Source organism: Athene noctua, chromosome 1 (assembly GCF_965140245.1).
Source record: "Athene noctua chromosome 1, bAthNoc1.hap1.1, whole genome shotgun sequence".
Taxonomy (NCBI): domain Eukaryota; kingdom Metazoa; phylum Chordata; class Aves; order Strigiformes; family Strigidae; genus Athene; species Athene noctua.
The window spans coordinates 238,313,146-238,329,371 of record NC_134037.1 but is presented as its reverse complement, the minus strand read 5'-3'; the positions used below and the strand labels follow the sequence as shown (position 1 = coordinate 238,329,371).

Sequence of the window (16,226 nt, the reverse complement as noted above, 5' to 3'; positions counted from 1 at the left end):
AGCTGTGGTGCTGTTTTGCGCAGATGTTGGGAAGAGGACACCGATACACCCACAGGGATACCAGAAATAAACCTTCCAGCACTGGGGAGATCAGCTGAGGGGTCCTGCTGCACCTGCCAGCCTTTCCCACCTCCTGTGGGCAGCAGCTTTTTGCAGTCCAGCAGTCCAGCCACGTCCCAGAACGCTGAGTTGCCTCGTGCAGTGGAGCACGGCCAAGTCTGCTGGGTCATTGCCGTAGCCCTAAGACCTGGGGAAATTTGGGAGGAAGGGTGCTGGGTTCAGACCTCAGCTTGGAGAAACTCTCCATCTCCCCACTTTATGCTACAGCTGCCTCATCTGTGGAGAGGAGACAACAGCCATCCTGCTTCGGTTATCAGCAGTGCTCACTGGACAGAAACTGCTGTCTGCTCTCAGTTGATACACTCACATTTGCCCAAGGTTTGAGCTCCTCACAGCTGCTCCACGGGCACACGAAGGGTATCAGACGGGGCAGGACCTTCACCTCCCTCTGTCCCATCTCCTGCCTCTAGAAGATGATACAGTCCTGGCAAGTTTCTCTTGTCTTGGTCCCTTCCCATCCCTGCCTCCCAGCTCCAGCACTGGTGGGGTTTCCAGCCCTTTGGCTCTCCTTGCCCTGTGGGCTGTAGGTGACCAGCAGGATCTGGACACAAATCAGGGGAGAATCCACAGGACTGCCCTGCACCTGGGGACTCTTGATGTGTGGCTCTGACAAACAGCATGCTCTTCTGTGCGCTGCATACGCAAGACCCAGGGGCATTCCTGTCCTCAGACTGAACACACCAGGGATCACACCTTGTACGAGAAATAATTTGAGAAGACTCCAGTACAAGAAAGGGTTTTTACAGGCCAGGAAGGAAGAATCTAAATGAAATTTGCATAGCCGTTTTCCAAAGGTCATGGGAAAGGGTTCAAAATAACTCCTTGCACTGGTCTTCTGGTGCCTGAGGCATGATAATGGCTGCTATTGTTTCAATAAAGCAAGGTGATAATATGGCAACAGCATTATTTAGTGCATCAGCACCACCATTTCTGCTGCCTTGCTGGGCATGGAGGCAGATAACACATCAAAGAGACTGCCCCTGAGTTGCTGAGATAATGAAAATATTGCGTAACTGGCTACACTGCCTTTACAAACAACATGCCCATACACGTCTTCATTAAAGAAAATGCTGTTTGTTGGGTTTCTTGCTTTCTTTTTTTCCCCCTAATGCTTGCGTGTGAACAAGATGTCAGTTCCTTCCCAAGAACAAAGCAACAGTGTGGTCACAGGCAGGGAGATTTTGGCTTGGACTCCTGGGAGAAGTTACTGGGCACTCTTAACACTCTCAGAGAGCTAAGGAGAGGGATCCCCAAGGATGGCTGTAAACAGTCAGACCAGAAAGCTGTGTGGGGTTCAACTCATCTGCTTTGCAGAACATATGGGAACTGGGCTCAAGCCTCAAGCAGTTTTGTAGTATCTTAGATGGGAATTCAATCAACTTGATTCAGTCATTTGTAATAGAACCAAATTTGCAAGACAAAGGGACATACTCAAGCCACTTCTTATGGTACCTAGCAGGACTAACTGGCTTCTAATGGTGCAACTTTTCTAGTTTGCAGGCTGAACACATTGCTGTCAGCTCTAACCAGCAGCACTATAGGAAGTCATTCTATCACATCTGTAAACAGTCTTGAAATACCATTCTCTGAGGTTTAGATGCTACAGTAGGCACCTAAGTAAATCCTAAGTGCTAAAAAGAGTCAAGAGATCTCATTCTGGTGAGAAGGCCATTCAGAAGATTTAAGAAACTCACACAAAGACTAATATTTCTCACACAGAGCAGTCAGACTGCAAAGTTCAGATACTGAAGATATGGAAACAATAATGTCTTTCGTGGCCTCTTGTCTCTTCCACATAACAGGGGGAAGGACAGATGTTCTTTCCGGTTTTGTATTCTGCTTGCAAGAAGCCCTTCTGGTCGTATGGCTGGCCAGAGTGAATGTCATCAGAAGTTAAGACAATCTCTTACCAGGGATCAGACAGGTGGCAAACAACAACAGTTTCCGGCAAGCTCAGTGGGGGCTGAAGGAGGACACTGTTTCTTGACTGAGACCATATATACCAGTCTATAGCAATGGTGAGACTGTAAATTAGTCTAGAGACATAAGGATATTCTTCTCAGATCTATGGCTCTGCCAAGCTCTATTGCAAACTATTAACAATAGGAGAGATCACAACTGCTTAAGATGTGTGCTACAAAATTGACAAGTTGCTAAGCCCCTTTAAACAGAGCTCTTCATGCAATCAGTGGGGGAACATCTCCATGCAATCTCTGCTTATTTTCCATAAAAAACTTACGGAATACCTAAATTTTGGAATCTAAGAAATTTCCAGGTTGACCACAAAAGCTATGGATTTTAAGAACCTAGAAGTTTAAGTCAATACTGGAAAACAGGTAGTCTGAACCGCTATTTGCAAGTTGGGTGTCTACATCACCACTTGGGAAGGATTTGATGGGGTCTAGTTTTGTACTGAAGCTAGCAAGGGATGGGATTTGCCTTTTCACAAATTCAAGAGAAAACCAAGAATCCTTACTTTAACAAAGCTCATTCGAATAGTACACATCTTGGTCAGCTCATACACCACTTCAAAACCATGATTGACTGACTGGGCAAGCAGCTGGGCGAAGAGCTGGTTGTTGAAGATCTTGAGGCTGCAGCCACTGGGGATCTTGCAGACAGTGGCTGGGTGGAAACCATGCTGGTAGTTACAGTTGCGGCTTTGCACGAAAATACTGCTGTCACTGACACATTCAGCATAAACTTCCCCACCAACGTAGTAAAGATGAACACCTCAAAAAAGAAAAAATGTGTATTATTTCTCCACAGTTCACAACACACTTTATACCAGTAATTCTTCAACTATTTTACTGTTGTGGGCATACAAACCCAGGATCATTCCAGGCACTCAGTGCCTATAAGTTGCCTTTTAAAAGACAGTAAACTGTGTGCATATCTGTAAAATGGACCCCCCAACTTTAAGAGGAAATTGTCATAAACACTATTTTGAGGTACTGGTCTAGAAGGAAAAAGGCTTGGCATGTGATGTTTTTCTTTGTTTCTTAGTGAAAGTTGGTTTACTTCTTTAACCCAGCAGCATAGTAATTTATGTCAAGACACACATACATGTACATATACACACAGATAAATACCAAACATGTCAACCATATATAAAACATGGATCAAAACTGCCAAAGAACTGACAAATCTGTTATGCATTACACATCTAAATGTATTTTCACTGTTGAGCACATGCATGCTGACCAAGACTCACTTCACTGCATGCTATTTTTTTACTACACGATCCTATCTCGTGCAGTTCAAACACAGCATGGTGTGTACTTAAAATAGCATTTCAGTATTTTGCTTTATCCACCATGTCAGAACCATGTATTTGCATTTACATGACATGACTTACTCATCAGATCCTGTTCAAAGTGACCTTTAGCAAGAAAATGACTGATATCCTTCTGGACTTTTCAGTGTCCAAGTGACTTAACCAATACTAACTCTCCAATTTTTACTATGCCTTGGGGAAATGAAGATGAAAGCATTTCTATCCATTCAAAGACTCTGGTCCTCTCAGGACATCTGCTTGCATGAAAATATACCTAATGGGTGGGAGAATTTATCTTGGCCCAATTCAGCAACCTTAAAGTTAGGGATCTTGTGTAAGCTAATTGTGTAGGTGCCTTCTCTAGTTGACAGATGATGAGAGGCACTGACCAGATGATTCCCTCCATCCGCAACAGAGTGCAGGCTCACAGCCAGCTTAAACTGACAGAAGTCTGTGCAGGTGCTGAAAAGGCTCTCTTGTTCCCTGCCCCTGCTGCTTCTTACCCCACCTGCTTTCATGCTGGCAGCAATGGCTGGGATTGGGCAGCGCTATCCAGACTGGGGAACTGAACCAGCTAATAAATTCAAGAAGAAACAAAACAAAGCAAAATATTTATTTGCAGCGAGATCTTCATCAGTGCAAGCATGGCAATGGGGATCCGCACTACTTAAACGTGAGTATGAAACCACACCCTGAAGGGGGCCAAGTCATCCTGTGAAGATGCCAGACATTCACCCTTCCCATGGCTAGATTAGGTGAAATGAACCCCTCCCATGGCCAAGAGAGGTGGAGGAACTCAGTTCTTTGTTCTCATAAAAACCACCACTAAATAAAAATAAAATTCTCCTCTCTATTCCCAGGTATGGCATTCAAACCCTTACATACAAATGCACATGTTCACAGAGTCTCAGTGGAGTGTCTGCAAAGCCAGTGATAACTATGCTTTAATAATTCAGTTGTAATTAGTTTTATTCCTGCTGTCTTTCATACAAAAAAGACTGGTTACATATTCCCACTCTGTTCATCATTCTGTGGTCATGGCAGCAAGGGGCAGCAGCACATCCTTAGGACAAAAACAGCCTATAAACAGAAGTGGGAAAGGCTCAGGGAAAAGCAGGTTGAGTGGGAAAGGAATCTGGGAAAAATACGCTCTCCCATAGACTTCCAGGATGACTCAGACGGGAACCTTAAAGTCTGTCTTCAAGCCATCACTTGACTTTTACTTCTATGCACCCACGAGATCTCAAATTAGATGTGAGCAGCGAGGGGTGTGGCTCAGAGCACACACTAGCACTGCACTGGGAACATGGGTGAGATGACAGCTCCATTAGATCAGTTGTCAGCTCCAGTCCAACTGCACCAGACATTATGGGGTGTTGCACACTGTGACTACTATTACTTGACCTGTGTCTCTTTTCCCTTCTGTGGAAGATGGATAAAAGGGAAAGACTGAAAACACGAAGGTCCTAGGTGACCTTGATGGAGTCCCTATGACTTTCTGAAATAGAGTGAGAACACAGGGTAGGGAGACAAGAATAAGGACATAAATGTTTTCTACATTTCAAATCTTCAGGCATGGCTACTGGTTTTGGGTGACCACGCTTTTGGGTTGCTATGGTGAAAAATTTTAAAGGTGTATTTTCAGAGTATATTGAGTAACCCAACCTCTGAAAAAAATTAATGCTTTCAAAGGCATTGCCCAAACTTGTGCTATAACAACAAAACTCCCAAAGTCACTTCTGAAAGCAAAGGCTACAATTTGCTTTTTCCTTGTGAACTTTTTAAAAACAGTAAATACAGCAGTAATGAAATGTCAGTCATTTTCAATCTTCTGATATTCGATCACCAGAGACAAGCACCCTCAAGGAAGCCAAGCAACTGAATACATATTTGCAGAAGACCAAATCAAGGGTCCATATGTTTTAGTGGGATTTCACTGCTCTCTGCAGAAACTGGAAATTCAGCAGTCTCCAAGCATCCACATCTTTTTGACACTCCAATCAGAAGTCCCCTTTTTGTCCTTGAAGTCTGACTGCTGAAACAGGTCCAATTGCTAGTAGATGTCGCATTGTGTTCTGTATTGTTTTTAGCTTTGATGTGGTATTTCCAGGAAACCGTTTCACGCTGATACACTAGATGACAATTCAATCACATATCCTTATCCTACTGAGCTAATCTTGTTTACTCACTCTTTTTTCTCCCCTGTTAACATGTGACAATTGTATCCATTTCAGTAGCTTTCATCTGTCCAGCAGCCTTTGAACTACAGCTTTTGGAGCTGCTCTGTGCTCTTCTGCAGGCCTGTACTGGTGCCACCTCTACTCCACTTGAACATGTTTTTTTTAAGATTTGCATAACCAGGGAAGAGCAGTAAGCAGTAAAATTAAGGATCTCTGATATACTAAGCTCCTCTCTGGGCAACCTGCTCCCTTCCCTTGGGCAGATTCCTAGTGTAAGACTTTAAAGGACTTTTAATCAATGAAGACAGATCTTCAGATTTGAATGCATGAGGACCATTAGCATTTACCTCGTTTTCTTTCTGTTCTGCCTCTTCCTCTTTTTGGGCAGAAAGTCACAGGATGTAACATCCTCAAACGACAGCTTTGACTGGGATCTTTTGTCATTCTTCTTTTAGGGCTGGGCTCAACTTTGATCTACACCCCTTTTTTGACAGCTTATGTTGATAGAGAAGCTTTGCTTTATTTTCTGAGTAAGTTAGAACTGGATGTACAACTCATTTCTACCCCTCACAACAAACTACTATGACAGACACTTGTCATGACAGCATCACGTTGACTTCCCACAGTGCATCTGCAACACAAGTGCTTTCCCTTACAGAAGAAAGTGCAAGAGCTAAGTAGAACATTTCCTGCACTAGCCTTCAGGTTCTCCTGCACTAGCCTTAAGGTTCACTGTTGTTTGTAAAAACTATGTCACATTTGTCTCAGAGCTTCCTCATATTCAGTCATTCAACACTAGACTATCAACAGCCAATTAAAATACTGCTCTAGGCCTGGGAAATGAGGTGAGGTTGACAAGATAATAGGAGTAGAACAATTAGAGTTAATTAGTCCAGTGGGAAATCCATTCCCAGGCAGCTACCGGTGAGAGGCTAGCTTGGCAAGATAATGAGTCTAGACTGGATATACCAGAACAGGCAAAGCTCCATCCGCACAGAGAAGTGGCCGGTACAGGGCTTCTGACTCACCACCACAAACAACAGTAAGTTCTAAGAATATCAGGCCCTATGCAGCCCTGGTGAGCTGGGATGGAGTGTGTGCAGCCACGCATGTCCAGGTATGGTCTCCTCGTACTTGTCACCAGTAGCATATGATCCTGCATGCACAGGGTATACGTACACCGAAAGTGGAGAATACAAGGAGAACTGCTGGAGGGAGAATCCAGGACTTCGTTTCATTGGTGAGAAGTTGACAAGGCAGGGAATGAGACTGGTAGGGGGGAAAAAGCTACAGAGGCAACTCTGGTAGAGTTCTTCAGCTAAGTAACTCAACTACTAAGTGTTTCATCTATCTCCCTTTGTTATTTGGTGGGAGGAGAACCAGCCCTGAGGCACCAGCAATTATCCTTTTAGTGGCATTTCAATGGCAATATTCCCAGTTGCCAGAAGCTCTAATAAATAAAATGAAAATACATACTGCTAAATTAGAACACACAGCTATAAACAACATTTTTCTCTTTGCTGGCCAAGTAAATAGCTTTTGTAAGGAGCTACTCTGCTGATCATTATCCAGTCAGAAAAGAATCAGCCGCTTTTCTATTTCAGAAGTAATCTGAGAGCTTTGGTTTTAAGACAAGCACATCTGACAAATCAGCTAGGTTTGTTAATGCAATGCACAGTTCTTTCAAGCTCTGAATATTCCTGAGGAGAAGGGATTTCCTCTTACCTTTTCCTATGTGTCTCCTGGTGTTTTCTATAGTAGAGTTGCGGTTTACATTTGAGAGCAGTCCCAGGCAGAACCTGTTTTTGTTATTTGAGGGATCTGTAAATCCATCTATAAGGATACTTCGAGAGGAAGCCTGGAAAGTCTCCCCTACCCGGTTGTTGAGTTCATAGTAGGCAACTGAGCACCAATGTTGGGGTTCCTCATAGCAAACAGGCCGAAAATCTGTAGGAAATAAAATTAATCAGCTGCTCAGGTCTCAGGAATATTTTTTAAACAACCATTCTCTGTTTTCTTTTCTCTCTCCCTCCCACCCCAGCTCTTCATCTAAACAGTCACTTAGGTCATGCTTTATCTCAACAGCAGCTTCTGTTTCTTCTTAATTTTATGACTGAAGCCCCAAACACACAGAGGGCTGGTACACCAGCCTAACTCTAAGCCTCTGAGGAGTCCCACTTGTTCTTAAAAGTGTTAACTCCACTGCATTAAATTAAGCACATGCTGACATTCCATGCTGAACTGGGGCCCAAATCTTTACACTGAAAATAGTAAGGGATACATCTGCTCTGCACACCAGCAGCCACTAGGGATGACAGATGGGCTCAAAGCGAGTCAAAACTGAGCCAAGCCTTCAGCCTAATACCAAACTCTGAAGTTCAGAAGTAATCAATCACTCCCCCCAATTTTTTGCATGCTCTGAGGCTTTCCACTTCCATGTGGGACTGTAAACAGAAATGTCAGAAGGTCATTTCTTTTGGATTTACCCCTGCCCAGGTTTTCTAACTCAGAGGCAAAGAAAGACTCAAAAATGTAACAGAATGTCTGATCCTCATTTGTCCTACAGGAATTAGTGGGAAACCTTATCCTGCCTGCCCACCACAGGCATGTGAGCCCCCTGCCCCCACAGCACCTCTGTGAATAACATCTAATAAACTTCCAACTAATATTCACTAGGGCAGTGATCAAGGATGGTAAACTATGGTAAAGGGATTAAAGTATCTCAACAAAGTATTGGTGTCTGATAACTAGTTATCTGGCCATTCTGTGTACCCATCTGTAATCAGCACTATAACTCTCATCCTCCTGCTCCAGTTCTGTGATACAGACATGTTCCTCACTGTTTCGGAAGGCTGTTAATATTTTTTAATGTGCATGTATGTGCACAGTGTTCAGTCCTCATGCCATAAAGGAATTTGTTTAGGACTACAATATGCTAGACTAAAAGAAAAATGGTGATTTTTTCCTTAGCAGTAAGTAGCAGGAAACCAAAGGAAAACCCAGAAGAACTCCATTTCCCCTTGCTGCTCTGCAGCAATGGGTTTTGAATGGTGGAGGCATCACCTGCCTTTACTAGTCTGGAGGTAGTAGAGACCATGCTGGAGAGGTCATAAAGGTGCTTTGAGGGGGGCGAGGAAGATCCCAGACCCTCCTACTCCTACCCATGCACTCTCCCACTAAAGCATTCTTGTATGAGGACAAAGAGTTTGGCCTTCTGTAAAAATCTCCTTGTATTTCACCAGAACATGTCCTTTCTTTTCTAGCCAGCCAGTAATGTAACATTAATACAAAGATGTCAGTAAGAAAGGTCCTAACCACAAGGCTTTAAAGTACTTGAAACCCAGAACTGAAGGTGATAAAGAAATCAGTTCTGATATTGATAGTGCTCTTGTATGTTATGTTGCCTCACCATCCTTGATTTGATATCTTTGTCTTTACAACATAGATAACAGCGTTTGCTTTCATTAACAGCCTTCTAACTGTAATAGTCCATGCATGCAAATAAGGTCTAAACTCTGCAACTTCACACATAATTCACTAAATTCTTAAATCAACCCTTTCTGCTAACTAATGGATGGGTCTGGGACACAGCCTTACTGCAAAACTCTGAAACCTATTATTACAGATTACTAAGCCTTTTTGTTCAAATAACAAATTTTGCTTAACAGTTTTTCTTTGAAGAATAGTACAAATGGTTATTTACTTTCAGCTTCTCCATCGGCAGATTTACCTCCATTGGGCAAAGACAGCACTAGTTGACTTTCAGCTATTGCATCCATTGACCTCCCGTTGTGGGTTCCTGGAGGTTCCCTTGCATGGTAAGGTGGGGGTGGAGTTTCCACTATTAGAAAGAAGGAAAGAAAGAAAGAAAGAAAAGAAAGAAAAAACACCTAAATCAATACATGGGTAATTTCTTTCTGGCTTTTCCTGGTGAGTACTTAACTTCATCACTGTTTAGCTAGAGAAGGGCTGGAAACAGAGCACAAATCTGAACCTGACTGCCCTTCAGTCTCCAGATTAAGACCATTACATGTTCAGAAAGGACAGGAAGGAAGGGCTGCACTTGAAAGAAAGAAGAACAGTCACAACTGGGCCTCAAGCCTAGAGCGGTGTCCAGTCAAGCTCTCTGTTAACACCAGTTGTTACCCTAAGAAAGTAATGCAGTTTGATCCTCAGTTCCAGAGTTCTCTTGCAAATTTAAAACTTGAAGAGGATGATTTAAGAACAGAAGCTAACTTTAACTGATCCTGAGCTCTTTTTCTTCACAGTCTATAAAAAAAGCCTATGGAAAGCCTTTACACTCTAAAATCAGAGTTGGCAAAACTCCCTCCAGATTTGTCCTTTGTACCTCTGTCCTACAAGGGAAGGCTGTCCCTCTTCTGGTTTGTTCAGTCTCACATCAAACAGCAATGGATGTGACAAAAAATATGGAGAAAAACTATCAACTCACAACCTACCCAGCTCCTGATTTAATTTATGGTACAGTACGCTAGAAAACAGAAGGTGACTCTATAGTGGGGATTCTCAAGAAAGACAGGAAGCTTTAGAAAGCCAGAGAAAAAGGGACTTCACTTTTGTATTTGAAAATGTCAAAAATCACTACATAAGCACTAAAAGCATGTAGTTTCATTCATTTAAACAGAAACTCAGTGGGCTTATGTGTAAATTACAGCCATATACAAGCTTGCAGGACTAAGGGCCTCTAAGAAGACCAGGGCTTAATTTGATTCCATGTTGAAATTTCCTCTTTTGTTTGGGATCTGTTGGCTGGCCCTCAAAAGAGAGCAACTTCACTCAAAGTGGATAAATGTGGACTGTCTCATAAGAAAGTCATTGAATCTCCCAAGTAAGGAATTTTATTTTATTTTATTTTATTTTATTTTATTTTAGGATTGATCAGAATTTAGAAATTTCATACACTATATCATACTTCTAAAATATAGATGACATAACCCTCCCAAAGAAAATGCAACAGGCAGGAACAGTCAGACACAATTAAGAAAGAGTGGAAGAGAATACAAGTCACAGAAAATAATATAATGTGGTTATACAGATATTTTTGATGTCTACATCCAAGCTAGTCACCATAAGGTATCCTTATAGCCACTAAAGAAAAATAGGCACCTGCAGACATGGTGCATCTCAGCTACTTTAGACATACACCTTAAGATGCAATGAATCTTGTTCTGAGAGTGCCTGGTTTTCTCCACTGATTACAGAGAGAGTACAGACAATTGCATGAGATTTGGCCACACCAATCCCATTCAAGGTTCTTGATGTAACTCCAGTTTGCTTTAGATAGTCTTCCATCCCTGATTGTTACACAGGAAAAATATGCTTATCAGCGTGGTGTGTGCTGTGATACACTGAAGTTCAGGTTGAGCCACTTCCATTTTTAAGTAGCTTTGCAAGGTCCCAAGTTCAGTTAAATGCATAAGACAGAGTCATTATGTAGTTGCAATGGACCTGATTTACCTGTCAGGACCAGCTCAACTGAATCCAGCTTGGTTACACAGAGGTGAAAGAAAAAGATGGGAGAAGACAAACAAGTCCTACTACTTGCTGAAATGGTTCAATGTTGCTAAATGTGATTTAATCTGAAGTATAGATCGAATGAAGGTCCATTCAATGAATAGAGAGGGAAGGGAAAACATCACACTGTATTGAAAGTGTCCAGCTTAAAAGGAAGTTCAAAACTACAAATACCTTGTAAAAATAAACACCTTTCTTGCACTTAAAATCAACACGCACATCATTAAGGACATTAATTTAAATGCTTTGTAGTTGAGACATTAAAACATTAAGCTACAAGATTCTGACCTGAATTCGTCTTTGTGAAAAAGCTGAGATCATTGAATCTATCTGAGTTACAACAAAGTGCAGAAGTGAATCTGAACCATGTTTTGACATTAAAACTAGCTCTCAGCTGTGTTGCATGATGCCTTCTTGGTATATTTAACAGCAAAAGCATAGTTAAATTCACAGGTAATTAGAGCAGTACTAAGTAAGGAGTTCAAAACGCAACCAATTTGAGTGACATAACCCTGTCAACCTCAGAACTGTGGAGCTGATGAAACACATTCCAAAATCCTAGGAATTTTCCTGGTGGCTTCACCAAGTGTTGGGCCAGATCGTTAAACACCTTACTTTCCTGAAGTTATACCGTCAGTGGGATCACCATACATTAAAAAATATTTCTGTATACCAGTTTTCCCATTTTATCCTGTCCCTCTTGATGGAGATTCTAAAAGTCTGTACCCTGACCATCCCTATTAGAGGTGCTTAACTTAGGTGTTGCAAGTGCTCTTCTCCATGCATTGTATCAGAAACTTGGATGGGAAGCTTTAGGCAGAAGGTGGCCTGGCACACCTGCTCCTGTCCTCAACTTTCCCCTTACAGTAACCATGAAATCTCATCCAGGTACTTCCAGGAGTGGGATGACTGTAACTCTTAGTCCCTTGAGCATCTGTCTCAAGGACTGGAAGACAATAGGACGCAGTCACAAGAAATCATGTTCCAAATCCATCCTATCCAACAGTTCAATCTGTAGCTACAGCCTGGGGGGAGCACATGGAACTGGCACCTGACCCCAGGCCCTGGCAAGAACCATGACTGCCTCAGTCAGGAAAGTTCATTCTTACCCGTGAGCTGATAAGGACTTCCTGGTCCAGAAGAGCTTCCTGGTGAGTTGGGGTAGCTGATGCTGTTAGGTGACTGGGAGAACATGTGGCTGGGTGATGATGGAAAAGGGGTGCATGGAGGATGCTGGAAAGAATCGGGATAGGTGGCATTGTGCGGCATCAGTGGCTCACTGTGCAGAGAAGTGTTTCGAAACTTGGCAAGGAGGCTGAGGTGAGGGTTAAACTCACTGTGTCTTGGAACGAGTACAGGAGGTAGGACTGAAAATAAAAACAAGAACAGAAAATATCTGGTAAAAACTGCACTCCTGAAATTATATCTCTTTGTAAGTTTAAAAAGGCATATTCCACGCTGCCCAAATACTGCTGTCTATACACAAGTCATTGAAGGGCAACAAGCCCGTCCAAAACGAAGAATCAAAAGCTGATTCTTGGACCTTTTTTTCCCAGATTTGAAGCCAGTTGCAGCAATTCCATATGCAAAAGATGGACTCATTCCTGACTTGAACAAAGTAGCTTAAGATTCACATGCACAGACTCTTACAGAAATGCAAGTGGCACATTTCTCCATCTCAAAATTACCTATTCCTTCCTTCCCGAAAGACTGAGCATGTCAGGAGTTTGCTAAATATTAACAACAGGATTTGCCAAAACCACAGACAAGCTTAATAATAATTGATAGTGCTCCACAATGCACTGCATATTTTACTATCAGTGTTTTCCAGATGGTCAAAAGGAAGCACAGACCTGAATCTAGACACCCAATTTAAAAGGTTTTCAGGTACTTGAAAATGCTGCCAGACAGACAGTGGGATCTTTAAAAGGAATTGTAAATGGCAATTCAAATACTGGACCAATATTAATTTAGCTCTTGCACTATAGTTAGAAAAGATCTAGCATGAGGAGGCAAATGTCAATGGTTGGTAGTTAAGACATGAAAAACGCAGGTCAGAAAACTCAAATCCAAATTCACCTATGTAAAAACTGATCTAATAGAAGATATCACTTCTCTTCACAAACTGTCTTCACTTACATCTCATACTGTCAGTGCTGTTAACAGCATTGCTGAATTGAGAAACCTAAAGTTGACCCAAATTATTTTGGATTCTGACATATCAGGATCACTTCAAAAAACCTGACTAGTGAGTTACCTATGAAGATGCAGCCCTTAGGCTGGAACACAAAGAGGCTTGCTAAATAGTTCTGCATATGGGAGTTCAACTTGAGGCTTTAACTGGGTCCTCCATGGTCTTTGGGGGGGGAACAGCACCTACAATGGGTGATCCAAAATATCTCTATTAGTTACTAGCTCACATAGTGCCTAATTATCTTAGTTAAGGCCTTAAACACAGGTAGGGAGAATGAATCCCCAGTTGCTATTGTGCAGATCTAAAAGCCACCAGAGAAGATAAGGAGGCAATTCGAGTTTTTGTGACAAGGATAAATTGTCCCAGCACTGGGAACAATTCAGCAGGCTTGTATTGATTGACCTAGTGTCCACAGTTCCGCTGGCCTAAAACCCAGTGGCATGTAATCTTTCAGTCTATCCTTACTAGCTTATGGAAACAAATAGCAATGTGTGCTTTTGCTTATAAATACTGACAGGAATATATGGTTTGAACATGTTTTAACATATTGTTTGGGCCCAAAAGCTCTGTCTAGGTAAGGCCAATTCTTTTTAGGTAGGTTACCTAACAGCTTTTAATTACAGCTAACTCTCATTTATCCAGCATAATGAAAGAGTAGAATAATTGCTATAAAGTAAATAATATATAGATAATGCAAAACATGTGCATGAGAAGAGGCTGTAGGAACACCCTTGGAGTGCACTCTTAGTGCACATAGACTGCTCAGAGCTGGGGCAGTTTAAGCAGGAGGAGGAGGGGGACCAGTGCCTGGTACCAATGGCAGGTTTACAGCTTCTTGCTTCTACATCAAGCAAGCTGCAGCTGGGACAGGGCTAAACCATGCTCTTGCCCACCCACTGGCGTATACCATTTGGGAATTTGCCAGTCACCCATGAACTGAAGAACCAAGCCCTAAAGAGATCTAAAAGATCAGACTGATGACATCTTCTTGCCTGCCTGGAAACAGGCACTGGGACACCTGTTAAGAGACTCTTCTCTGGCCCAATGCACTTGTAATCATTTCTAATTATTTTCTGGCCAGCACAAGGATGGTACTTTGGAGACTACCTTCTTTCCTTCCGCTTCTGATATGCTTCTACCTGTGAGATGAAGATTTTGTTGCCACCCTCTTAAATTCTTTGGTAGAAAAAGGTAATCTGCTTCTTTACTGCTTCTTTGGCTTTTTGGATTTCCTAGGCTCTCCAGGTAGAACTCATACAGGCAATATAGGTATTCGCATCTGAAATGCATTGCCCAGCCCCCCACAGATTTCTTCACAGCCAGTGGAGAGAAAAAGACTCTTTTATTGCTCAGCTCATCTGCTCTATACTGGGACAAGACTACTACCACCATTGCAGATGTGGTTTTAGTGAGCTGGATCCCTCACATCCCATGCTCTGGGTAGCTGCTTCTGGAGTTTGCCTCTGCTGCTCCATGAAACCGGTATGATGCTTGCCAGGTCTGCTGTTGCTCAGCCAGTTCTGACCAGCAGCCTTAGAAAATGGGGAAGTGGTGATCCCATTCCACCCAGCATAGGTGCTGAGCAAGGGACAGCTGTGCTACAGCAATGCCAGGCAGTGTTGGGAGCTTGGCACCTCGCTGCGGGTACCACCACTAAGGAAGCGGCTTTCTTCAGCCCTGTCAAAACTCAGTACAACTCTTTCTCTAAAGGAAAGCTGAGAATCTGGATGTATGAACAGCACTTGCCAGGGAAAGCCTTTGACTCGCCCTGAGTGAGTCAGCAAGCGGAATTTTCAAGCCTTGGACTCCTTCCCAGCTCTGACCAGGGTACTCTTAATTTCTGCTCTGCTGTACAGTTTTTGCCACCTCACTCAATCTTTCCACTGACTGCTCTGTAGCTGCCTAGAGGCTAAAGCCTCTGTGGTGGTGAGGAATTCAGATATTTTCTTGTTTGTGGCTAAAAATTCCCCAGAGGGCCTTGTTCTTTTGGTAACAGATGTCACTCTCCAGGGCTCAACCACTCTGAAGGAAGTATGATCAGAGGCACAAAACTGAGTGACTGAGTGCATTGGGACCTGTCTGTCCTCATGATCTACCTGCGTTGTCTGTACTCAATGGGGTCCTTTTCTTCTACTTGCTATTATTCTACTTTCTATTCTTCTACTATTCTTCTGCTTTCTATTTTTCTACTTACAATTCTCCACCGAGCCAGGGGTAGATCCTTCCTTCTGTGCTTGCCCAAGTGTTGATGATTTTTGTGCAACTGAAGACAAATATAGTCATATCCCAAATCCTGCCACTGCTCTTTCTGCACTAGGCTTCCTCCTATTCCTTTTACCTGCAAAAGTTCTTGCTGGAAGCCTGTCTGTGCCCAGAGCCTGTGACTTCAGGTGCTAGAAAGTAAACTATCTGCCTCACAGTTTAGTTCCAGGTACAACATCCACACTACAATTTCTCACATAACAGCCCGTCTTTGTAGACTTTATTACCTTTGCAGACCTCCCCTCCAGTAAGATCCATCTGTTCCCTGTATCCATGACCATTCACAAACACCAAGCACACGGCCAACAGTGAGATCATCAGGTGGTCTGCCAACTGGGAAGCAATTTTGCATTTTAGTCCCACTCGGGCTTGACGAAATCAATCAGTTAGTCTAAGTCAAAAGTTCATTTAGGCTCCTGCTGTCTACATCAATGGTGCACACTAGAATTTGCAATATCTACACATGAATGATCTCATATAAAAATAACAGGGAACATGTTTAGGCAGCTTCTGTATTTTTCTGAAACTGCAGCTTCTCTTGACAACAAACCATTAAGACTTCTGACCAGCCCTTCAAGACAAAACAGTGAAGGGATCAGCAGAGCCTAACCACCATACCTATCTTCCTTAGGCTAGGTGGCCTAACCCCTCTCTGCAGTAT

At 42.7% G+C, this 16,226-nt stretch overlaps 1 protein-coding gene across 1 annotated transcript in view; it reads right to left on the bottom strand.

The window, feature by feature from the left end:
- The window catches only part of SMAD9 (SMAD family member 9), a 37,659-nt gene that overhangs the window by 3,465 nt on the left and 17,968 nt on the right, over window positions 1-16,226 (bottom strand). Inside the window, exons 3-6 of the mRNA XM_074931829.1 lie at window positions 12,219-12,476; window positions 9,281-9,418; window positions 7,303-7,524; window positions 2,597-2,853 (exon numbers count right to left, since the gene is read on the bottom strand). Of these exons, the coding sequence (XP_074787930.1) occupies window positions 2,597-2,853; window positions 7,303-7,524; window positions 9,281-9,418; window positions 12,219-12,476 (875 nt within the window). The remainder of the gene's footprint in view (window positions 1-2,596; window positions 2,854-7,302; window positions 7,525-9,280; window positions 9,419-12,218; window positions 12,477-16,226) is intronic.